Source organism: Nylanderia fulva, unplaced genomic scaffold (genome assembly GCF_048542155.1).
Source record: "Nylanderia fulva isolate GAGA-0341 unplaced genomic scaffold, ASM4854215v1 Scaffold28, whole genome shotgun sequence".
Classification (NCBI taxonomy): Eukaryota; Metazoa; Arthropoda; class Insecta; order Hymenoptera; family Formicidae; genus Nylanderia; species Nylanderia fulva.
In genome coordinates this window covers 2,118,771-2,145,957 of record NW_028190347.1, presented here as the reverse complement: position 1 = coordinate 2,145,957, position 27,187 = coordinate 2,118,771, and the positions used below count along the sequence as shown (strand labels likewise).

The 27,187-nt window shown below is 39.7% G+C and overlaps 1 protein-coding gene across 4 annotated transcripts in view; it reads left to right on the top strand.

Moving 5' to 3' along the window:
* The window catches only part of LOC114937648 (uncharacterized), a 288,573-nt gene that overhangs the window by 132,249 nt on the left and 129,137 nt on the right, over positions 1 to 27,187 (top strand). Inside the window, exon 1 of one of the 4 annotated variants that reach the window (XM_085483948.1) lies at positions 1,768 to 1,897. The exons of the other annotated variants lie outside the window; for them this stretch is intronic. Within the exon in view, the coding sequence (XP_085340074.1) occupies positions 1,895 to 1,897 (3 nt within the window). The 5' untranslated portion in view covers positions 1,768 to 1,894. Of the gene's footprint in view, positions 1 to 1,767; positions 1,898 to 27,187 lie in introns of those variants that run through there. 4 annotated transcript variants of the gene reach the window in all.

The window sequence follows — 27,187 nt, the reverse complement described above, 5'->3', positions numbered from 1 at the left end:
TGAAACGCGAGCTTTCGCTAGAAAATCATGGGCTTTAAAAAGCGTCACGCTCCTCGAAGCTCTCCAATTTATCGCGGTTTTCGCCCCTTCGCTCGATCTTTCCTCGCGATCGAGGCCAGCGAAAATATGAACGCGACACATTAATTATTTCGCTTTCGTGCACCGCTTTGGATTTTCCTATTCCGCCTATTGTTCCGTATAGATTTTAAGTACACGTGCCAATTTATCCTATTTTTAAAACGTTGCAACAAAATTATCCTTATTATGCTAACGAAGTCGGTGATTCTCACATTATCATGTGTGTAGATAAGGCATATGTATGTGTGGAATACAGTGCGCGTATATCATCGCTAGAATTCGAAAGAGTTAAATATAATACCTTTATACAGTCATGTGCGTATAACTTAATTTTTTTCTAATGTATTAATTATTTTCCATGTTTGTCAAATTTAAAGTTAAAGTTATTTACAGTTATGCCGTTTTATATTGATTACGCTATTACGACATAAAACTGTTATAAATATGCGTGGAATCCCACGCAATGAATTTAAGTGTTAGAACTATATTTCTATATTTTTCTTTTATTACTCCGTTTGAGCGTGTTTGAGTCTATAGAAACATTCCGAGTCTAATATTATGACGTAGTGCGTTCACTTTATGTTCATACATACATGTGCATTAGCGTACTTCTTACATGTGTGTATAAACCTCGCAGAAATATTAATAAGGAAGCAGGTCAAGGAAATATTGCAGCTTATGGCCCAACCGTCGTTCATTCAACCTGAACTTTCTTGTCACTTGTGTCGTAAAAGACTATCTCTATCAATGGTCTCAAAATTAAACTATAAAGAAAAAACAGCGCGCTAAGTACAGCCAACTTGCGTCGCAATCATCCACCGAGAATTGTTTCACTTGCTCTAGTTGTATAACGAAAAGTTTCACCTTCACAGTTGGAATTGATTTAAGATTGGATGACGGATTAAAAAAAAAAAAGAAATTATAACGTAACATCTTAAATATTGAAATTTGTCTACTGATGAATATTAAGATGGCAGGACACATAGAGCTTTCTATGCACTCTGCATCTATTATTGTGTATTTTCTTCGGGAAACAGAATCTTGCAGTCGCAAACTTTGGTCGAGCGCGCTTTTACCAATACTATAAGGAAACGCGCGCGACTCTCGATCGTTACTCGGGCGAATCGGCACGAGAGTCTGATGAAAGACGAGGGTCAGAGGTTGCGGAGCATCGGGGCGTGTCGCGACGACAATGTCGCGAGTCTTTCGCTCGCTCCTTCGTTCCCTTCAACGACGACGACGACGACGACGAGCGACGTCGATGACGATCGTTCGGAAAATTAGCTACAAATGTGTGTTATTTTGTAGAAGCGGGTAGAACGGCGCGCTACGGAGGCGCATACGCCCGACATCCATTATGCACGCGGTCCCTGTAGAGGCTGCCGGCCGGCCGACGCTTGTTTCGCACGCGCTTTTTCCCACGTGCTTGTAAGCCACGTAGCCCGGTCGCGGGCTATGCCTTTACCTAGCCAGCTAGTGTACGTCTACGAATGTCTACGTGGTGTGGAGTGTCTCTATATACGTCTATTCTGTCACCTTTATATCAGGCTTGACGCAGCCGACTCTATGATTCTACGACTTGGCCACGTGGCTCTCGGACGTAGATCTGCGTCGTCGCATACCGAGCCCGTACTTGTCGCCGTATGTCGCGATCAGTGTATTTTAAACCTTGGCACGCTTTGTTTTGGCTTACGTGTTCGACAATTTTTGCGCCTCAGTCCTTCGCGATTGACTTACGTGTCCGTCAAGTGTTAGAGAGAGGTTCCTCGATTAGTGTTTACGGTGATCAGAACGTGGGCGTTTCTTGACTATACATATGGTTAGTTACAGTGAGTTTAATTGTAATTTAAAATGTGTCGAATTTTTTTGATACTCGGACTGTATGATTAGGACGATTCCAGAATATCAGAGACCGTTGAATTTTATTGCCTCTCATTACTTCCAGTGTTTCTTCGTACTTAATTTCGTACTACCGCGATGTAAGTATTAAATAGAAATATATGTATTGTCTATTAATTGAAAACATTTAAAAAGTCCGATTAATTGTCAATTAAAAGAATTTGAGGCACAACAACGTTATAAACAAACGATCCAAAATATCGTATAATAATAATAATTATTATTAATACATATGATTAAATGCATTATATTACACATTTCTTCCAAAAAAAAATGAAAACGATTAATTTCATATATAATTACATATAATCGGACTTGCATATAAATATATACGTACATACGAAGCAAGTTCTCGCACGATTCGAGCGCCTTATTGTTAGCGTGCTGCTGCTCCAAGACCTGCAATTAATTTTGTATTTTGTTGCTGCGCACCAAGTTCGCGGACATTTAAAAGGGCTTCATGTCTCGCTCTTTCCATTCGTGCACACGTCGGTCTCGCGAGGGGAGCCCTGAAAAAAATGGGAAAAAATGGCGCGACGCTCGACGGTGTGATATCGTGTCGTTTCGAGTGGCGGTCGCATGCCAACCGGAGAATTACCGTCGAGTGGCTAGAGTTACCGTCAGGAGAGAGAACATGTATAGAGCCTGACGCGTTCGCATGACGGATGTCGATTCGATAGCTCGATTTCACCTGGCTCGCAATTCCGATGCCACTCCGACACCCCCGAGAAATTTTACACCGATCGATCGCGATTATCCTTTCCTCGCTGGCCGTCGGAAACTCAGTGCAAATCGATGACGGAATCCCCGGATATTTTCATTTCATTCAATCATCTAGACTATCCTTGAAAGACCGACAATACGCCTCGTTTGATTTATATATTTGCGATAACGCAATATTTTTTATTTATAAATTCTTTTACCGCTAGTAAGATGCGTGCAGAGAGAAATGTAATTATATTCGTACAATTTTTCAGTGACGTTGTGTTTCTAAAAATAGAAACAGATATACATATGACGCAAGTGCGTCATATATAATATAAAGCTCAGTGATAATTGACCAGCTGAGATAATGGAGGGTTTAAACCACTTTTAAATCGCTATTGCTCGGCACGAACGATGTAATATTCATTAAAATAAAAGCAGAAACGCTATTATTATGACGATTATATGCGTTTTCGCGGGCGTCCTTTGTAGGTAAGACGGCGAGTAATTCTTTTGCGTGAACGCCAGCAAGATAGGGTTACTCTGTCCTGCGCGTGGAATCGCAAGCTTGCATGGTCATTATAAAGCCATTAATCATATAAATAGGGCGAAGGAGGCAGGACCGTGGGAGGGTGGTACCCGTGGTTCGAGTGAGAGGACGGTCAAGTCGAGTGAATTATCGATAACGCAGACCTTCGAGTTTCATGCAGCGAGACCGACGATACGCTCGTGCCTATCAATTAATCGATCTGCGTGTGCACCCTTGCTCGTCCTTGGAAAACCTTTGTCATACGCTACTTATGTTTCGGCTTTTGTCTCCGAAAACCTGCTGCTCGATGGTATACATCGTTTGGACTAAAAATGTAGAATTATTATTTGCCGATTTAACTAATCTGCGGTTCGTTAAAATAATATTGCGCGTTTGATCGCAAATTAAAAATTTAAAAACTTGGAATTTACGCGAGCAACCAGATATATTGAAATTAGAATTAAATTAGAAATAAACTTGGCAAAATTGATTTCGACCATTTGGTTGTGGTCCTTATCAAGTGAGAATTCCATCAATTAAAATGAGATTAACGCAACATAAAACCGATCTTATTTAAAATTAATAGTTAAAAGAGGAACACGTCCCATCGCTATGATGTTTCGTCAACGACGTCGTTAACTATGAATTAATTAAATAAGATCGGTTTTATGTTGCGTTAATCTCATTTTAATTGATGGAATTCTCATTTGATAAGGACCACAACCAAATGGTCGAAACGTCGTGAAGGTATTGAATAAAATTGCTAGTTACGTCAAAATCAATTTTGCCAAGTTTATTTTCACCACTAGCGTCCAATATTAATTTTGATTGATCTTAAATTAGAAATATCACGCTTATTTGTAAATTCGAATTTTTTACAAGTTTTGGAAATCTTTTTATGTTGCCTTAGCGCGTTTATCCACAGAAATATGCGGGAATCCACGGTTATATTACGGGACAAGGTGAATCATAAAGTTAGTGACGTGGATTCTCTTCTTCGGCGTTATACGCGAAGATGCTCTACTCTTAGACGACTCTTAGACGGGGGATGAGGAGCGTTGCGGCGAAAATCGTGGGCTGGAGCGAGGATTACTCATCCGACCGAAAGGAGATTCCACTAAGCTTTCAGATTTTACCCTCTTAGCCGACCAAGGATTATAAAACGCAAATACGTCCCGTGATTAGTGAGGATAAAGTAAACATCGGCCCTCCGTCGCGGCTGTTGCTCGTGCGAAATATTCTGGAGAAAGTGACGATGTTACGAAAAAGTCAAAGGAAACGCGACATGCTGAACAATTCTTGATTTACACCCGAAATATGAATATAAGAATCCCAGAAAGATTAGCATAAGAAATTCAGGCTGGACTTAAACAAGGGGAGATTTTAATGTGACAGTTTTTAATATTTTTTCAAATAGTTATTAGCAAGGGTATAAAATTTATTTGTTCTTTGATCAAATGTTTGTTCGAGAAGTGGAATTATATATACTTAGGCAGAGTGTCGGTGCTTACATTAGTATCAGAAAATTAAAGAACGATTTAAGATATTTCCCACATACCATCCATCTACGTCTCTGCGTGATATGATCGATTATTTTTCCCATCCGTGTTGATTATCATTTTTTTAATGGATCGAGAATCCAGTGGCCTCGAAAGATTATCGATACCTTAGATATTCGAAAACATAGCGGGCCGAACGGGACCGAGTCCGAAATTCGATATAATTTCGAGGGTAATTTCGAGATAGCCACTTTACGCGGATAAACTGTGGGAAGATAGAACTTTAGAGCGCGGGGAAGCCTCAAGCATCCTACGGAAGTCTGGCTCTAATTAAGCGGCCCCTACTCCTGCCACGGCTCCTTCACTCATCATCTTTCATCTCGCTCTGCTTGCCCGACCGTCATCCTCTTCGACTCCTCAGCATCCTCGCCAAAGTCTGAGGTGAAAGTAAGCATCCGTCCCGCGTGTTATCATATTCCTGATTGTTATGTCTTCGCTGACGATATCCTACTGCTCTCGTGTTCTCTCTCTCTCTCTCTCTCTCTCTCTCTATTTTTCTCTTGAATTATTCGGCTCAATAATTTCCACTCTGCCACGGTTTTTCTGTCGATCTCTTTCTACGTATCCGTTTCGTTCTCGCTGTTTCGCTTCTTCATGGCTGCCTGGCAATACAAGAGAGTACAAGTTCCTAATTAAATTCCACTCTTTTCTAGCGAACCTTTTTTTAGGTTTTCTCAACCGCACCTTAATTGCGCGGGAATCGAGATGGCTGTTGCCCTCATCAGCCACTCGGCACCGATCCTCCGGTCGCGTCTTCCTGTTCTCTCTTTCTCTTCCGCCTCCTGTAGTCTGCTCTCTTAATTGGCGCATAATTATGTAAACAATTCCGACGTCGCGCTTCCCGACTCCGACGCTTAGCCACGAAGTTAGAGCCACCCCTGTTCTCCAATGCTGCAAGTCTCAAAATTATCTCGAAATAAAGTTCCAAACATAATTCAAGTATATCAAGAAGACGAGTTTATATAAACCTTAAAAATAGCGGGATATATCAATTTTGATCGTCGTATCTCTGGCAGTATCGATTGATTAAAAGTAAACGTAATTACATAAGTAATGTGTATAAATAAAATTGGAAAACTAAAAGTGTAATTCGTAACTTGTAATGAGGTGTTATATAGGAATTTATCACAGCGATAATCTACGACATGTGACAATTAATGCATACCTATTTTTGCATCAATAAGATTATCTGCAATATTGATTAATTTTCGTTCGATTTTTATTTTCTTTCAAGAATGCAACGCGTGTCATTGCATTCTTGAAAGAAAATAAAAATCGAAGGAAAATTGCTAAATATAATGCCATTAATTTATAATTTGTTGCTAATGTATTCAATGGCAATATTACGATAGAAAGAATTGTCTCTTTAATCATACCAATATTTTACGAGTTTATCGCTCGCGACGGAAGACTGCGGATTAACAAAAATCCAGCAGAGCAACGATCTATTTACGGCGGTTCGGGGGTTGGTTGAGCGAGAGGCGGATGGTTCGGCAGAGTAGGCGGGTGGGAAGGGGGTAGAGGGTGAGCCGTGCTTGCGGCAACATTATCTAAAATTCAAGCTGTAATTACTTTGCTGGGCGGCGCTCCGCTTGATTTATAGTCATCGCGCGATGCAGCTGCGTGGGTGTAAGTAATTAAAAATGTACCATCGCGTGGAACGGCACCCTCCCCCACCCTCGTAGGAAGACGGTTTAGAGCGGGAATCCCGAGGAGGTGTGGGAATTAGGGGTTGCTGCTTTTCTCAAACCCCGTGTATCGTATCGCGCAACGAATGAGGATTAATCGATCGAGAATTTTGGCTATGATTTTCTGATCAGGGTTGAGCGGAAAGCAAAAAAGATGCTACGTATACTCAATATTTTAAGATCATAGGCTTTCAAGTTTGTTCAATGTTCGTGCACGTTAATACGATATAACGTACATTTGTTTTACAAAACGCTACTTGTACTACTTGCGCAAGTTGCTGTTATATACGATATGAGAAGAATGATAATTTGGTTTTGTAAAAAATTAAAAATTCGCGAGAAAATCTATCATATTTTTCTTTTTCTATTACATTTCATATCTTTAAAAATGAAACGATTTAGGTCGTTTTATGATTGAAACCAGAATTTCTATGCGAGAAACTATAGTATTCTTTTGCATTCATAAATTTATATTGTCTTTTAATATAATGCCTTCGCTCTAAAGTATCGATAAAAATAACAGATTATTTCTCTCGCTTTTATATAACGTAGAAAAAAAAATCAGATAACGCTTGACGACCACGTTATAAACTAGTGGAATTGAATCTCGAGCTTGAATGGCCGCTTGCCAGGAATCGACCGCGACCAGCAGCTTGCATTCGCGTAATCATATTTTTCGAAATGCGAGCGCGATTACCATTTCTTCTGCAATCGGTAACGATTAAATGGCCGGATACGATGACGATCCGGTCAATTTGGTCGGAGACCAAAGACAGTCATGGCGGTTTAGTTGGCACAGTCTCCAGGTTAATTGGCCATTCATGGTTAATTTAGTCCGTCGTAAGCCCAGACTGCGGACGATGGAAACGACCCTTTCGACCCCTCGGGAGACCGACTCGTCGATTTCGTATTCGTCCCGTGATGGACGTCCTCGTCAATCGTTGGTACCGATTTCGATTTCGGGATCTTCTCGATTATCGCGGTTGCACTTGCCGACGCAAGAACGACCCGCGGATGCGCTCGTATTAATTAACCGGAGTCTACTAACGAGTGCGCGAATAAACGGTTCGTGACCGGGAGAGAGGGATGAAGGGGCGGCAGACTTGCGAATCGTAACAGTTGTTACGATGATAGCGGCTGCGAACGAGGTAAGAGGGTGGAATGCAGATTGGAGAAAAACGTTACCCGGTGGGCCGACGAGGGAAACGCGGGGTCGGGCGCGGTTTTCGATTCGAAAGTTCGGTACTTTCGTGCTCGTGTGCGTTCCGCCGCGCGATCTGTTTTCGCGGGTAATTAAGAGAGCTCTAACGAATGGCCGCGTTTTTAACGACCGCTGCGCTGCGCGCGCTTCCGCCGAGCCCTATATGTATTTTCCGCCGAGGAACTTTCCCTCAGGATAATTTGCACGGGAGATATTTGCGCATCGCGCTGTGAGTTATATCAATGTCTTAAATTACAGCGATGTTATTCCGTGATTTTATCGAGGTAGAGTGACTGAACGCAATATATATATAGAACTAGGTGAATATAGTAACAAGAATTAAAGTAGATGTGGCATCGATGATTGGGACAATTTTGACATAAACATTAGACAGAATTTTCACCTCTTTGATTTTTCTCATTAATGTACCAAAAATGGAAATAACACAGTTGATCAATGTCTTAAATTACAGCGGCGTTATTCCGTGATTTCATCGAGGTAGAGTGACTGAACACAATATATATATAGAACTAGGTGAATATAGTAACAAGAATTAAAGTAGATGTGGCATCGATGATTGGGACAATTTTGACATAAACATTAGACAGAATTTTCACCTCTTTGATTTTTCTCATTAATGTACCAAAACTGGAAATAACACAGTTGATCAATGTCTTAAATTACAGCGGCGTTATTCCGTGATTTCATCGAGGTAGAGTAACTGAACACAATATATATATAGAACTAGGTGAATATAGTAACAAGAATTAAAGTAGACGTGGCATCGATGATTGGACAATTTTGACATAAAGATTAGACAGAATTTTTGCTTTCACCTCTTTGATTTTTCTCATTAATGTACCAAAACTGGAAATAACACAGTTGATGAATATTATGTGAAACACCGCGACAGCTCCTCGAAATTCGAATGGTTGGTCGGGGAGAAGAGGTAGGGGAGAGGATTGTTCGCTTTGGCGACATAGAATTCAAGAATACCTCGGGGAGATTACTAATGCGGGCTAACTACGGCCAGGACCTCTAAGACGATGTCTGAGGATCTCCCAAGGAAACTTCCAGTCGTTATTGCATTCTCGTATGAGGGTGGCTGCGAGATAGGGCGAGAAAGAGGGAGGAGTTAGACAGTAGAGTGTACGTGGTGTTCGCGTTACCTATAACCTATTCCGGACGCGTCAGCGCATGAATGAACTTCTCCCAGCGGTTGCTTATCCACTTTCGTACGTGTTCCTCTAAACGCGACCTGCGACGGACTCGCGCAGCCGTCTTCCAAGTTATTACTTCGTCGGCGAATCCGCGATTCCGTGGACTGCATGCTCGCCCATTCTACGTCTACTCTTCTATAGGTCGTCGGTTGGAAGACGAGCTTCCGGGACTTTGAATCGACACAGGCAACTTGGTTGCTTTGCCGAGTTGAAATCTATGCATTTGTAAGTTGCCGAAATTTCCAAGTATCGGACGCACCAAGCATATCATTATCATGCTAAACATAGTGTCTTCCGATAACACGATTTATTAGATTTTAATATATGTATTTTTATGCACAAATATACGTGGCACAAATTTATTTTAGAAAATTTATAATATAAATATTATATTTATTGTTAAATTTCAACATAATGCTTACATTGAATGTAATTTATAATTAATTAATTGGATAAAGCCATTGAGTCTTGAAAAAACTTGTTTTAATTAATAATATCAATTAAAATATCAATATCGACTTGAGTGCTTTAACATCGATAATTATATCAGGATTCTACGCGCGCTATGATGTTTGTGCTTGCGTAACGCGAACTAACTTAATCATTTATATTGCTTGAGTCGGAGTGGTCAGAGCGTAATTCGGGTTAATGATTGGATGGTCAGGCAAGCCGCGTCTATCCTTATGCGAGGTCTTGCGCGTGTCTGACCAGGTCTAAAATCGGAATGGGACAGGCGACCCCAGACGCCGCAATTCACACATTGAATGCCATCCGGATTCTCGGCATCTATACCCTCCCGCTTCTAGACCCTCGTCCACGGTTTCCTCGTCGGCCACGTTATCTCGTATCGGAAGGAGAGGGTTGGTGGGGAAACCACTTTGGTAATCTTCGAGTTTACAAGACGCAAACAGCTTAGGTGGTAACGCACCGATAAGATCTGAGTTTCTCCTTTCCCGATATACCACTGATAGCCGTCGTTAGGCCGCGGTTAGGACTTCAGCAAACCTCTATAGAGCCTGCCCTTTGGCCCAGTCCGTCCAATGTTTTGCTATCTGGCATCTTGTGTACCTTTGTCAGTGATAAGAAATCTCCAGATTCAATACTAAGCTTACGCTTCAAGCTCTCGTGTTCTAGGAGAAGTTCGACAACATCTAATAACGAAGATTTAATAGACCATGTGTACGGTTTTCGTCGATGGGCGAAACTTTATTTCAAACATTTTTAATTGGTGATAGTAATGCATACAGATAAAATTTTATGTATTTTAATTTTTTCAATTTAACAAACGAGAAGAAGAAACATTTTTTCTGAAATTGCATTGTACAGTGACTGATTTTTTAACACTATAGAACTTAGATATGTCTTTGCGAGTAAGTTGTTCTGGAATAAGATCATTTCATAAATTTTTATTTTTAGATTCATCTTTGATGGTTTTTTAAAGAAGTCTTTCTAATTTCAGTTTAATTATCGCTGATATTTGATATTATAGTTTTTGTACTTTACACATGAGTTCTAAATTATTTTTTCATAATAATTTAATATTTTGTTAATACTGCATATAAATGCTTCCTTAACGATAGTTTAATATTATTTGTTCTAAATAGGATTTATAAGGATTTACATTTTTAAAGATAATCGTATCGTGCATGTAATTCGCCTTAATCGTCGAGACAAGCTTACTAAACCACGTAACGTTGCGGGCTTTGAGTTTAATATATGCCGTAAGCCGCAAGAAACCTTCTCGGTATGTCTCGCGGCGTGTGCGAGAATTTATCCCACGATGGTGTTCTTTTTCCCATTACCAAATGCAAATATGGGTCTAATTTTAATTTTACGTGTATTAAAATCCGGAATCTCTTGGTTACCCAGCTGACGGAGGAGGAAGAGAAGAAGAAGAAGAAGAAGAAGAAGCTCGCCTTCAGGATAAGAAAGGCGAATCGCGCAGGGTTGCCACGAGGAGTGGGACGGGAGGTTTCCGTTGGGATTAGTTGGAAAGCGATTTCATCCTCGTGGGTGGTTGCAGCGAAGAAAATGTTCCTTCTCTCCACTCTCGCCTCGCTTTGGTGGAAAGCCGGGTGAAAACCAAAGCGCGAAATTAGAATACAAACCCATCAGTGGCGGTGTTGGTAATGTTAGGAACTCTCGTGAGGAGAAGTATAGGGGAAACCGGAGAAGGAGAGAGGAGAGGGAGAGAAAGAGAGGAGTCAAATCGAGACAACAGACAGATTTCGAAGGAAGCCGCGCTTTCGACGAGGCTCTAATTTACATACGCTCCATAAGATAGCATAAGAGAATTCGTACCGTTCTCCCGGAAAATACTGTAATTGGTTAAATTGTTCGCGACCGAAAACACGAATCGTGAGATGTGTGTTGTTGAAATTGATTCTTTTGTCTCTCTCTCTCTCTCTCTCTTTCTTTTTCTCAATTTCTGGATCTTAATTTCGCAATGAAAATAAGTATACCCCAGATGATCTGAAAAAATTCTACATGTAGTAGAAAGGAAAGTCAAGTCAATTTACCGTGCGGTCATTGTAACTCACGTTGAACTAGCAAGTCTTCCTGGTGCTAATGGACGTTTATTGCGACGGCTGTGTTCGCTCGACCGGGAGCCAGGTGGGCGGACAAAGAAGCCCGATCCTCTGGCCATCGAGGGTAGGTTCAGACGGAAAGTTTCCACGAGCTTGGAAGCCTAGACCGACCGACGGAAACTTTGGTTCCCAATGGTTGCTTGGTTAGCTGGAAACTCGGTGAAGCCCAGTCAGCGTCCTGGTGGACCGCGTTCTCTTCGTAGCCGAGCTACACATCGTCGACGGCGTTACGTGGACGAGGTTCTCTTCCTTGTTCTCGGCTCTCGCCAGTGTCGGCTATAATTATCGCAGTGACCGCTTTTGTCCGATCCGAATCATCGGGGTTTCCTTCGTTCGATTATTTCAACGCTTTGTCGAACTCGATAAACGTAACTCCCTGTCGATTACAGTTACCGCGAATGAGAGGAAAATTTCTAGGCCAAACGCGGACTTGGAACAAGAGTTTTCTCCCAAGAAATTGAAATCGATAACGGAAGTTACTGGAGACATTTTGTTGCAATAAATTTGGCGAGACTTTAAACTAAATTTATTGTTAAAGTTTTATTATATTGTTTAGCAACAATACGCAAAATTAAAGATGCACAATTAAATATAAAAACTTCATTTTTTCCGTACATATATTTTATAACATACTTTTGATATGTAGATCTCTCTTTCTCAAGATGATTGATAATTTCAGGCTATAAAATTAATTTGCGTCGAATGCTAAGATTTTCTATATTATTATTAAACATATATTTTTTGTATGATTTTTAAAAAAGAACGATTATTTTGTAAAGTGATTACTTTGCTTTTTCGTTGCATCTCACATACAAGGTTTTATCGGATCTGACATACTGCAAAATATGCAAAATATCTCGCGAGCACGGTGTTACGCGCAGCGTAAAGTATGCATCTAGAAATATATTTCAGAGAAAACGGCTTTCTTCCCTCCAGTTTACCGAATAGACCGAGGGTATGAGATAATAGTCGCTTACCCCGTAAATATTCTTCTACGCGTATATGGGTCTGTATCTTATAAATAAAATAGCGACTCTTAAAAAATAGGGGAGTATTATTAACTCGCATTAGAGGGTGGTCCTTCACTGACAGCACAAGGCGCTCGGTTGCTCCTCTTCGCCACCTTCCTTTACTATTCTATCGAGGGGTCGGGGTCACGTCGAAGACGCAGCTGATGCCTTGGCACCGCAAGTTCATAAAATAATTCTCCGCCGCGGCGCAACGGATTAAGAAAATGCGTGCCAGCAAAAAAAAGAAAGAAACGCTTGCAGTGAGAAAAAACGACAGTCTTTGTAATGCAGCGATACGGTTCAGAAACTCTAATGCGTAATTTCCATTATTTAATTATGGTTTAGAGACATTTAAATTAGTATCAAAAATTTTGTTAATCGAAAGAAATTCAGATGATTCAGATCTCTCGTATATTTATTTCAAATTTTTGTCGAATGTCTACGAAGAAAGATTATTATAAATGTATTTTAAAATTCAATATTTCATTATTGCTACAAAAATCTTTATCATTGTGCACATATGTATAATCCTTCAAATTACTCATTCTTAATATATATATATATATATATATATATAAAGCTTTATTTTGAAAATAATTTATACGTGCGAGGATATAATATATATATACGTAGAAATACGAACATGTAGGGATTGCTTCGTTCAATAAGTAACGATAGCGGCAGGAAGGGACGTTCTTCCTTTCTAGACTTTAGCGACTGCCGAGATATTCCGTCGTTGGATCTCTGAAGTCGTGATGCTGCGTGATATGATCTTTTAATGGTCGCTTTGTGGCTCGATTCATCGAGATCTAAGAAGACTGGCGCGGTTGGCTGGCGCAAGCTTCTGTACCTCGTCGTCTTTGTCGTGCAAGCGCCAGAAACGTGACTCCTTCCCTTTACATGATGTCCTCTCTCTCGCTCCTTGATCTTAACCTCATCCCTCTCTCTCTCTCTCTCTCGTTAACGAAGCGAGAGGACCGGTAGACCGTCCGACCGACCGGCGGCTGTGTTGGTGCTTAATTTTCCCCTCGTAATTACGCGGGTAGAGTGCGCAAGACGAAGACCAAGTATTGTACGAAGGAGGGTGCAGGCCGTGGGGACTGGCTCGTATATCCGACGTAGCTACATGCCTACCCGATGTGTAGAACTCCTGTCGAACCTCCTCCGGTGCGGAGTAACACACGACCAATTTTAAAGACGATTTATTCCTTCCTCGGTGCCTCGGATTTTTTCATGCAAGGAAATCTCATCTTCTTCGAAAAGCGATATCAAATTTCAGAGAAGTAAAATAAATTAAGTAAAAATAGATTATAGGTATATTATATATATATATATTTTTTTTATACAAAGAATATAAATGTCAGAGAAATGATGTTTGTAGTTTGCAACTAAAATCGATAGACGAATCGGTAGATTGGTGAGTCGTACAAAGGTGGATCCGCGTGTATTTATATGGTGCGACAATCTTAATCATGGCGACTACGGGGAAGGAAAGCAGACTAGCAGCCCGAGCTCGGGCTGGGCGGTCGCATGAATTGGCTATTAGTAGTTCGAAACAGTATGCTCTAATGGCGACCTGTTGGCCTTTGCCCGCGTCGTTGGATTCACCCATACCCGTCCTCTTGCTCGTCCTTCATTAGTGCGAGGCCTTGTCTGACAGTGCGCGACGGCGAATAGCACCGAGGCTGAGTTTAAAAGCCATCTTCAGTTTGACGAAATGGACAAAGTGTTCGACTCTGGAACTATTACTGGAAAATTGCTATCTTTGATGGCTCCATTGTCGTCAATGATGACGCTTGAGTTTTGAATTCGCGTCTGTATTATACAAGTTGCCAAGTGTTTCTTGACCAATCGCGCTTATCGCCTAATCGGAAGTAGAGAAGAGATACGAAGAGGCAGAGAGAATGCGCTGCCTTTCATATTTTCGTTGCAAATTTTCTTTATTCGACGCGAATGCAGTTTCTTCTGCGCGACGCAGCAAATTCCTCGAATTGTTCGTGCTACTTCAGCTATTTTTGCAGACTGACGCGAGACGTTAACCAGAGCGGAAGAATCTTTTTAAAAGAATGCAGGCAGAGAGCAGTAATACAATCCCACCCACGAGTTAAGAAAAGACAGGACGGGAGGTTGAGGATTTTCTCAAAGGGTTCCGTTCACTCGTTCGCCCTTTGTTTCGTGATGCCAGCTTCGTAGCGGCGAAGCTATTGACTCGTTCTGCCCGGTATTTCCCTCTTTTCTTTGATTTTCCCTTTGTAGGAAGACACGCGGAGACTCGATAATGGCGTTGAAATATTACACGGCGAATCCGTTCTCCGCGTGATTCGAATTCCGTTTATGCGATTTTCCTAATATATTTTAGGAAATAGACGGGAGAAATTATGACATTATGTGACAATTTTATCATTAAATCACGCGATTTAAATCACTTTACGTTATTCTAAAATTTATAATATTTCTTTGTATAAAATGGCCTATAAAAGACAAATTAAGTAAAGTGCTCGGTACGTTTGTAGCTCTATAAGATAATAGACTCAAGCATGTACGTATGGTTATCATGTATCGCATTGATATCTCTCTCTCGGTATATAGCCATTTCTCTTTAGATCAATGTTTCGTGAATGATGTCGCTTGAGAATGACGTGGAATTTATACTGCTGACGTTCCACGGCGGACTTGCATCGGTCATTTTCTCGCGGATTTTCCGTTCGCGCGATATTTCTTCGGCGAATCTCGTTTACGCGAATTTCCCGAGTCATAGGACTTCGCGAGGGGACGAAAGCATTTTGTTTGCTCTCTCTCTCTCTCTCTCCTTATACTGCGGTCGTTACTCCGATAGAATCCAAAATCCTAGCGTTTCCACCGCCCTGCCGTGAGTCTGGCACTCTTTAAATCGAAGCGATGTCTAAGAGATCCCTGCAGCGCCACCCTACAGAGCTCGGCACGGAGTCTTTACAATACGTCCTCGGCACAGCCAGCTACCCTTTCTCTTAACGTCCAAAGTTTTCAAAGTACGACGTTCAATGGGGGCCGTCGTATATATGGCTATCACCCCTTAACGTTCCCGCGTTCCCTTCGCCTCGTCCGCTCGTCTGTTTTCCCTGCCTTCGTGCTTCCTCCTTCTTTTTCGTCGTCGTCCTGTGCCTCGACCGAGCGAGGCTCATGCCCCGAAAAGTGCCGGAATCGTACCCCGAGAATTGGCTGTGCGCGGAGACCAAAACAATTTTATGGGAGCGTAATGGTCCCGAAAAATTTCATTTGTCCGCGCAGTGTGACGTATGACGATCATCATACGTGACGTTCCGAGAACAGTGGAGATCGCAATTTTCAAGTCTTAGACTCTCTCGTCGATATAACATCATTCGTCAAATTCATTTGTTTTCTATCAAGATTTGCAATTTAACGTCTAAGGTTTTAGCAAAAACAAAAAAAGAAAATACTTATAGCGAATGATTTGTGTCTATATATTTTTATCTCCGTTTTTTGATCTGCTCTCATTTCTCATTTTATATAATTTTTGTGTTTCTCGTTTTGCGATCTCGTAAGATTCTTTAAGCGAAAAACATTTTTGTCGACGAAACAGCGTAGGAACTCTTATAGAAATTCGCAGAATGCGTTCTGCAGTCCAAGGAGGACTTGCATGATATGGCTACGCAGAGATACGACGAGACGGATCTTCCCTTCCTCGTTGGGTGGCTGGCCGTCCTTTGTTGACGGCCTCCGCCGTTCCACGGAAACAGTCGCCAGGAAGCGAGCTAGCGCAACGAAGAGGACGCCCACAACCGTGACGTCATACACCACTGACTTCATCTCGTTATGTTACGTTCCTCGACGAGACGTCGGATGCAGGAAGCCTACCATTTCTCTCTATTTCTCTCTCTCTCTCTCTCTCTCTCTCTCTCTCTCTTTCTCTACTCTATCTCTTCCGTCTTCTCTTACGTCTCACGTGTCTTTATCATTTCTGTTGGCTACTTGTACTATTATTCCACTCCCATTTATACACACAACTTAATTTAATTATTCAATTTTAACTTTGCGCGATAAAATAGGAAAATTAAAAGAAACTTTAAGAAAAGGGAATAATTAATTTTATTAATAAATTGCGTTTTTTCTTCACTCTCTTATTATTAGTTACAGTACCTATAAAGGAATAAGAAAACGAAATTTATTAATAAAATTTAATTATTTTCTCGAAACATTTTTTAATTTTTCTATTTTATCGCGCAAAATTAAAATTGAATCTATTACTGAATAATTGAATTTAATTGTGGATGGGGATAACAATACAAGTGACCAAATAATAAAGACATTGAAAAATGAGAAAAAAATATATTATATTTCCAACATATTCAAGTGAGGAAAAGAGAAAACGCTAGCTAAAAGACTATATAGTTGGAACACCTATATAGAATACTCAGTGTCAAGACACAGGTGAGGGGAGGAGCTTGTTGATTTCGATTAGGAGCTTCGTGATCTTACAAGTCCGGGTTTCCAACTAAGTAAGTAGGTGTCCGAACACGAGCAATCCAGACAAGGGAAAGGGTAGACAGAGGAGAGAGAGAGAGAGAGCGAGAGTGTGACTCAGGTCGTCGCTGTTGTCGGCGGCACCGTGAATTTATGGGGCCGTAACAGCGACAAGTGGTTCACAAGTCGCCGGTGGCATCACCGTTTGGCGCCCACCCCGAGAAGAAGGGCTTTCTCGTTTCGCTCTCACCTCCCTTGCCCGGAACGAAATAAATTGGGTTTACCGAGAAGGAGACGTCTCGTTGCTCCTCTCGTCTCTGCGCGCGAACGCCGGATTTACCGGTGACGTCGTCGACTTTATATGGTCTCTGCGTCTCGCTCGCCCTGTCACCGGTGAGATAATTACGCATCCTTGAATAATTATACACTTCCACGTGAGCGCGCATACATCGAGATTGCACGGTAATTGCCAGTATCGCAGTGTAATATCAATAGTTTTAATTAGTTGGTTATCATTCTTAAATATTTCAATTGTTTTACTTTAAGGTAGTTCTATCGTTTTTCACAATTCTTACGAATTTTCAGAAATTTTAATATGTTGTAGACGGAGTTAATATCTATCGATTACGAAATTTTGAAGTCGATTCACCGTTTAATTTAACAGTTATTTACAATTATTTACAATTAAAAATAATATTTTTTCTATACACCACGTGAAAGGATGGCATTTTCATCACATTTTAATATATAACAATAGAACGGATCTTACAATTTTAATAAAAAACCAGTGAGGTATACAATATGAGTATGGGATTATTTAAAAAAAAAAATAAATTTTTTCCACCGTTTAGTTTCAAAGATATTACTTTTTAAAGAAATGAATTTTTTTCCAAACGGAACATGGAGAGAAATTGCAATGATTATGTGTATTCATACATGAGCTGTTTCTATGTGAAGAGGTACAGACTCAACTAAAATTGTTGCTACGGTAACATTGTATAAACGATGAATTTTCTTATCGATTAGAGGCGAAACTTTTAGTTGATATTGTAGCGATAGAACTACCTTAAATGTGTATAAGAATATTTTTGATAAACTTTTTTCAACTTATTGATTTTCCAAAATCACCGCTTTAGAGAGATAAAAGATGTAGGATAAAGATGACTTAATCTCAATCACTATTAACGATGATTAATTAACGAGTCTCAATACTATCTCCAAGCGCGCTTTACATTCCTTGAAAGATGGAGGAGAGAGCGCATTTTTTTTCTTTACTTCTTATTTTCTCGACTCTCTCTATCTCTCCTCATTTCGCGAAAGGGGATTCACGCGATAACGCCTGGCGATTCGATTTGATCCGAGGCGGTGTGAAAGTGACGGCCGTCCGCCTCTTTCTCTCTCATCTGGCGCTTTGTAGGTCGCCCCGTTCACCCCTTTCGAGAGCGACGGTTTAAAGCGTATTAATTAACCCTTTATTAGACCCGAGCGCAAACCGCCGCGCGCTGGCGCGAGATGAGCCTGATTCAGGGGTGCTACCGCGGCGCGTCTGGATTCGCCCTGGATATCGTTTAGTATTTATGAAAAGCTTCTAGAAGAGGATATTTCTAGGCACCTCTCTCGCGCGCTCGTGTTCTCGCTACGTAATTCGCGATAAACTCGATTCTCTCGTTGCTACAATATATACGGCTATGTCATTGTCAAATTTTCATTATTTTTTTTTTTAATAAAATCTCCCGTAGTAATTCGGTTACAAAAATGTGCGCCGAATTTATAGAGAAAATATATCTCCCGTTTTTTTTTTTTGTCAGAATTATCGTTTTTACATCTCGACAGCGACATTTTTATTTTATATTAAATTCGATTACCATCGCAAGCAATTAACATTCATTTTCCGATTTCGCGAATCTATATATATTCGAACAACGAACACTTTGATATCTTTAGCGAGCGAAACTTTTAACAGTTATTTCATTTAAATGCTTTTCGTTCATGACTGAAATTAAGATGTTCCTTGCGATCGTCATTATCCGTTTATCTCGCCGTTCCGATAAATGGGAAAATTGCAGAGAAGAAGAAAGGAAGAAAAAAAATAGAACTCCGCGACAGGAGTTTGAAGGAGAGAGAGAGGGCCGTTTGTCAGTCGAATAGTCCACATATATCGTTTGTAACTCGCTCTCTCTTTCTCTCCGGATCGAGGGGTGAGTGTGCTCAATTTGCCACGTCGAGGGTCGCAGGACCCGGTGTACCTACGCGATGCTGAGTGGGTGGGAGAGACAAAGTCGTTGGAGGGTGCACGGGTCCCTTGGAGGGACGTAGGACGAGGTCGGAGATGTAGGGCCTCGGGTGGCACGATGTACGACGGGATCGAGATGAGATTGTCCCGCTAGGCTTCTCCGTCTCGCTTTTACTGTACTCACAAACCACCCTTTACCCTTAACGGCCCTCTTCTTCGATAAACTCTTTACACGGCGCGAGTCATCGATGCCTTACTACTTTCGGGATCATCGTAAAGTACGTGGCTTGCTTTGAAACATTTTCCTAGGGGCGTTTGTTACAGCTATATATTTTATTGATTTATATATTTTAGTGTATCATAATTTATTTATTATTATATGTCCCAGAATTTTGGAACTCATTCTTATATAGAACATGCATTAATTTTTCTTATATTAATTATAATTTTTATCATCGCTTTATTGCTTCATAATTGATAAATTAAAAAATATAAAACTCTGACAGTTATCCAATAATAATGAATTGTTTCCTAACGATACATTTCTAAAACATAAAATATTGATATAACCGCAGTTATAATAATGAATAATGTTTTGGAAAAAACGCGTTTTGGAAGTGCGTTTAAACGAGGTTTATTGGTCCATAGGATCATAAGCGATGTCTTCGCTCAGTCATAAGACGCAACGTGCATTTGATAGCCCTATCCTGGGGCAAAGACCTGTCGGTAGGCAAGGATGGAGGCTGATTTTCGGGCGCAAACTCGAGTAAGAGAGGAGTAACGTAGAGAGAAGGATGGAGACAGGGAGCGAAATGGGGTGAGGTTTCACGAGATGAGTTTAGACACACGTGGAGACTTAGACGAGACGGGACGAGACGAGACAATGCGGATATTGGACCGGGGAAATATGGAGGCAAAGTAAGTAAGACGAGTTGTCGATATCGAGAGAGAAGACGGCGAAGGTGGCGACGGCGCAAGATAACGCCGGTAGACAAACTTTCGTTGGGGTGAGATGGATTCCTTGGCAGTTATCAGAGCCCGCCGCAAAGGTAAACATAAGCCTTTAGTTTGGAAGTCCGGAGAGTTTCTTGTCATAGGATAGGCGAGGTAACAAGCGGCAAAGTATCGTCGCTGATACCCGAGATTGCGGATTACTAGTAAGACATAATATGTTCCACTAGACATATAACGTTGCGTCGTTGCATATTATAAATTTACACGCGCGGATCATATAAGATTTTATTATCCAATCGGTGAATTTCTAGATAACATGTTGATACACTGGAAAAAAAATTTTGTTGGATTACCAAAAATTCTGTTCGAAAATGGACGAAACGGAATTACTAGTTGAATCTACCAGAATTCCTTTTAATGTAACAAGCATCTTGTTTGTACAACAAATCAGTTTGTTGGTGAAAACAAGATATTTGTTGTATTAAAAGGAATTCTGGTAGATTCAATCAGAATTCCGTTTCGTCCATTTTTGAACAGAATTTTTGTTAATCCAACAAAATTTTTTTTTCAGTGTACTGCCGTGAAAATAATCAATGGTAAATGAGCTCGCAAAAAATTTCTATCGATCTTCTAATCGACAATTTCTCATCCAAAAATGCTAGAAACGTGTCCGGATTTCTTATTTTAGTAACGGATGTCGTTGAAGCGAACAGGCATATCGAGAAAAGAAGGATTGCGTTCAATCGTGCGAGATTCGCGAGAAATCCGCGGATTGATTTTTCGCGCGAAGCTGAAGAAAAGCGAGAGAGGATTGTCTGCCTCTGCAGGCTCATTCACGAGGAGCATTCGTCGAACGTTTTGCGACGGGTTAGTCGGGCTTGCTCGCTGCAGGAGCGAAAGTAGAATCTGTTTAATGGAGCTCGAGCCATTCTGGAAATTTGATCGGCGAGAACAGCAAACCAGCCAGCCGTTCTTTCTTGCCCCCCCTACGTCTTCCTGGTCGTCTTTTGCTCTTATTTGATCTTTTTCTTCGCTCACTCCGAGTGAGAGTCCTATCTTCTTCCCTCGCATTCCATTCCGGATTCGAGCTGCTTTCTCAACTTTGATTTGATTCCGCGTCCTTCTGTTCTTTTTCTCAATTGCACGCCCGGTGCAACGATTCAGAGCAGCGATTTTAGAAGATTTCTGAGCGCATAATACTGTCACCTAGCTATAAATACGAATTTAACGATACGGAATTTAAAATATCAGAAGAAATAGTTAGCATTGTTATATTTGTAGTTTGTATAGATTATAGATTATATATATATATCTAATAAATAAATATATGCATATATATTTTTTGTGTTTGTGTGTACACAAACATGCACACACATATACACACGCCATACATTCTTCTAAATCATTGAAAATATCACTAATTAAAGCGACAAGATTTCACCGAAGATCAGTGAAAACATTCACAGTTTGCACCTCCATTTAATTTCTGTACTATGTGTACCATATGTTTATAATACATATCAATTAGTCAATAATTGATTAATTTTAAAATAAAATTATGTCATTATATTCAGTGAAAAATAAGACGGAAATGCAAACTGTGAGTATTTTCACTGATTATCGAATCTTGTCATATTAATTATTGACTTTTTCACTATTTTAGGTTAGAAGAATATGTACTATGTATATATATATATATATATATATATATATATATATGTGTGTAAATTAATTGGTGGTTTATTAATTTTTCATTAAAATTTTGCTATTACATTCAGTGAAAAATAAGACGGAGGTGCAAACTGTGAGTATTTTCACTGATTTTCGATCAAATCATTCTAATTGGTGATATTTTTACTGATTTAATTTAAAGGAATGTGCATATATATGTAAATTAATTACTTTCAATCGTTTAATGACTTTTCAATAAAATTTTGCTAATATATTCAGTGAAAAATAAGACGGAGGTGCAAACTGTGAGTATTTTCACTGATTATCGATCAAATCTGTCATTCTAATTAGTGACATTTGCACTAATTTAGTTTAGGACATTGTGCACTATATATATGTGTATATATACATATGTATATATTACTAATTATATTTTACTAATTGAAATGACAAGATTTGATCGATAATCAGTGAAAATACTCACAGTTTGCACCTCCGTCTTATTTTTCTCTGAATATATTAGCAAAATTTTATTGAAAAGTCATTAAACGATTGAAAGTAATTAATTTACATATATATGCACATTCCTTTAAATTAAATCAGTAAAAATATCACCAATTAGAATGATTTGATCGAAAATCAGTGAAAATACTCACAGTTTGCACCTCCGTCTTATTTTTCACTGAATATAATAGTGCAATTTTTTTCAGTATTATTTGATTGTTTTCAGTAACATTTTTATAATCTACATATTATACCTAAAATTACTCATCATTAATAATATAACTGATTCCATTTAACAAAGCGTATAAATAAAATGTGAACTAATATGAATTTATTTATCTTTTCTCTCTCAAAAAAAAAAAAAAAAAAAAAAACTTTTTTATGTTAAAGTTTATACAGATTTTATAAACATTTTAAATAGTATATATTATTGCGTTAGAGAATTAATTTATATTAAATTATTTTATAGTTAGATGACTATAACTTTGAAAATCAGTTTTACTTGTTGTTGAAGTTCTTATAGTCATTAATGTAGATCTCTGCTCTTTGTTCGACTTTGACCGAATACTGATGAACGTAAAGAACGGAAGGAGGACAAAAGCAAATCAGAGATAAGGTCTAGGTCTGGCGTCGGCAGTTTTGAAAATTTACTGTCTCCTCGACTGCGATGGCCAGGCAGATGTAACGCTTTCTGTTTGCATGTAAAGTATCACCAGTCGACTGACCATAGAGGCCATTGTGCCAGCGTCCTAATGTAGATGTATGCGGGGCATCGCCGTGTTCTCTTCGTCGAGAGGCGATACGAACTCCGACCGGAAGTGATACGCTCGCGAAATGGAGTGAAAATTCTACAGAAAAAGCCGTGGGGGCAGTATGAGCATTATGTAGGAAACTATCGCATATAGGACTATCATCATGCTCTTTATTTAGAAATTGTTTGACCCATTTAGACATTTTTATCTTTAAGTTTGATTTTAGGTTTGACTTATGATTTTAATGCGCTATATTCTCTTTTTCACTCTCTTTCATATATCTATAGATATTATTCTTACTTTTATTTTTTATATTAAAATTAAAAATAACAATATAAAATTAGAAATATTTATTATCAAAGTTCTAATTTGAATATTATTTGTATTTTTGTAAGTTCTTTATGGGAAGAATGAGAAAACATGATTATATAGAGAAGGTTTCTTGGTGAAGAGTTGTTTGCTCGGCCATTCTCTAGGCATCCATCTTTAGTCTGACCCTGTCCACGGAGAACCGAGGACCCTCCATGGTCATTGCTTGACTAGCAAACACACTTCGATCGTTGGTCCTTCCATTCTGTCGTACCCCCCAACCTGTCTGTATCGGCGGGAGATTTCTATTTAAATGAGAATCCATTAGAATCTCGAGACAGACGCGGCATCGATTTGGAAAGTTTGCTCCTACCGGATGCTAATCAGCATTTCCTGTTGGAAACAGTGTTCTGGCCCTCATCTTTTTAACAAGGATACCTTTTCCCTGAACATTCACGTCAAATTATTTAAAATACAATTATACGCGAGTCTACCATAGTTTGAAATCAAATGTATATTGATACACACACATCGTCAATATATCTTTCAGGACTCTTCAAGCAGAATTAAAGGATTAAAAACGAAACATTTTCTAAATAATAGAATTGCGCGTCAAAATTAATGATAAATTAATTTATAGTATAATTTTGACGTAATATTGAAATGATAGAAAAGAGAAATTAAGTGTTATAATTCTACGCAATGTTATAATTTTAATTTAGACCGGCAGACGTGATTAAATCTGTACATATTAAAGGTCCGCCGAATTGTCAAAGCTCTCGCCGCAAGCTTTGATGATAATACAGAGGTTCTAGTCTTTCTCAAAATTAGCGCTAATACGCATTCAAAGTGTCCGCGGATAAGCTGACACGTGTGAATGCGAACGAGGTCTTGAGGGCGTAACGACAGTAAGCGAGCGTGTAGTCGTGCTTGTACCGCATGACCGTAACGTGAGGAGCGTCCCGTGCCTATTTACGTACTCCAGTATTGGCAACCATCATTAAGAGGAAGCATCGGACGGAGAAGGCGCGCGACGGATAAGAGCGAGACGGGACATATAGAAATGACAAAGCCGCTCGTTAGGTCCTCCGAGGGTCCTCACGAGCGATGCCAAGGGTGAGAACGTGCTTAGACCTCGATCTATCCCTTCGACCTCTGCCTTTCCATCCGTTTCTCTCCCTCTACGGTTCGCTTCGTCGCGTATTCTTGAACACCCTTTTCGCAATGGTCACTTGTGGGTCTCGAGGAAGAAGCCCGGAAAACGGCTTCTGACCATTGATTATCATTGAAGTGGAATAAGAATTTTGTTATCGCGTTTCTCAAATATTTGCGAATATGCCAAATGGCTCGCATCTTCCGTTTAGATTGCCAGGGAACGCAAAAATGTGTGAGATCGTGCTTTACGTTTAACATCTGAGTGTTAATAAATATTTCTTACTTTTCTCATGATAAAATTTCGCAAATGTATAACTGTACGTATTTATTTTACTTAATACTTTCTTTTATTTTACTTAATTATCTACTTGAGACCTAATTAAGCACGTGTTACGATAACATTTATATAACGCATTTTGGACGAATGTTGGAAGTAAGGATCGCTGAGTGTATCCGTTTGTTAGGACAAATGTTAGCGCCGGTTGCTGCGAGATGCAGGAAGTGAGTTGCCGCATCGGTAGCAATTACGCGTTGACTACATCCATCTAATGCCGCTTCACTCGTAAACACTCCATCGTCTTCTCTGTTACTGCCTTCCGCCTCTTTGCTCACGGGAGCGTCGCGTTCTACGAGGACGTTTTGGCGCAGTTATGTTGAGATACATAGGACATTTAGAATTACGACATCTCGACATTAACTAATCAGTATTATATCATTAGGAAATTACAAAATATATGTTTTATTTGATGCATTATATTGCTACATATTTTTCTTTACGATTTTTTTTAGGTTTTTCTCACATCAATAATAATGTATAATAGTATAGTATTTCTCATTTCATTCGTTTATATCTAAGGAATTTATTACATTTATTTTAGATTATAATATAATTGGATGGCATACATGATGCGATAAACAGTAATAATCTCCAATAACAAACTTTAAATTGAATTAGTCTTGTGCTTAATTCTTTTTATAAAACGTTTTAAAATGTTTTAACTGTATTATGTATTATATTATAGAATTTTATTATCGCTTTTTCTTTGCATATTCTTATACAATTCATAACAGAGACATAAATGTACGAGGCCAGTTCCGAGGGCCGTTCCGGTTGTCATTAATCTTCAACGTGATCTAGCTGGTGGTCTCATGATTTACGGGGCACCTTCCGCGTTTCTGAAACCGCGACAATGTGACGGGATGACGGCGGTTGAGAGAAGTCGTCCTCTTCGTTGTCGTCATCGCCGTCGTCGTCGCAGTCTGCCGTGGGAGTTGGCAATCAGTCAGGTTGACGGTCTCGCCGGCGTAGGTGACCCAGGGTGTCGCGGGTGCGTTCCATCACTTTCCACCCGTGATGTATGCATGAGGTCGCGGTCGGTGGCAATCGCGATACACACACACACATACGCACACACCGCCCTCCCGAGTAGCTCACTCCTCTATCTCTCGCCTTGCTATTTCCCTATGAATATATGAATCGAACTGACGGAGTTATATGGCGGTACGCACTCATGGGGGTTCGTAGGCTCGAGACGTGGGAGTCCTGCTTTCCATCCCCCTCTTGGTACGATACTAATACCATGTACCGGATATGTATCCTGTGCCGGACATGATGGGTCATTGGTTCGCGGGGATAGGGACGTTCCGCAATTTTATTTGAGAAGATTTATGTAAGTGCGCTATCACGTGTTGTATGTTTGTTTCTTGTGCACGATTTTGTGTAAGACACGATTTAGCTAAATAAACTTTATTATTTTTCCTCAGATTCATCTTGGTCACTTTTTATTTTGGATTAGATTAGTGCTAAATTTTAGATTGATATTTCTGAATTGTAAATCCCCAAATAAAATTCTTCATTATTGATATATTTTTGATTAACCATTTCCTAGAGTCGACTTTAATGTTATCTGTGGATTTAAATATTTTCTGTCGCATTATTTTTGTTGTTGTGAGTATGAGAAAATGTAAAGTCAGAGAGAGAGAAAGAGAGAGAGATATGAATTTATTGATGTGTCTTGAAATGAATTTTCTTGGAGCGATATAACGCGGGCGTCGTCGCAGGATCTTACTTTGTGTCCCTTCGGATTCCAAAAGGCCTAAGTCTGGAGCTTAACAAGTTGCGCGCACTTCTCGTGGCAGACAACCCGGCCTACAATGTTACAGAGTGGTAATGGAGTTAATTGCCGGCAGAGGACGAAACCGAGGGCTTACGAGTTAAGATAGCCCGCGCACCTGATACCAACAAATTGCTCGGTTCTTACGTTACCGTTGATGCAGTGTCGCCTTCCACCAGTCGCTGTATCACGTCGAGCGATTGTCAAAATAAATCTTTAATCTTTCAAAATCGCGTAAGATTATCATCGTCGTCCTCAGTTTTAATTGTATCGTGATTTATAAGGACACGAATGCTGAAATGAGTCTGTTTTTTAAATTTTCTGTTATCGAAGGAAAATGCTAAAAAACAATGCAAAGTTATAATTTATCAAGAATTTAGCTTTTAAATATCCATTTTGCTTTATATAAGATCAAATCTGAATTGAGAAATTCAGCATTATTTAATAATAAATTTTCTATCACTTTAAGTCTCTTCAAAATTCTTGAAATAAATTAAATTAGATCAAAACGTATAAGAAAAATTACTTTAAATTAATTGACAGTTAACTAGCATTGT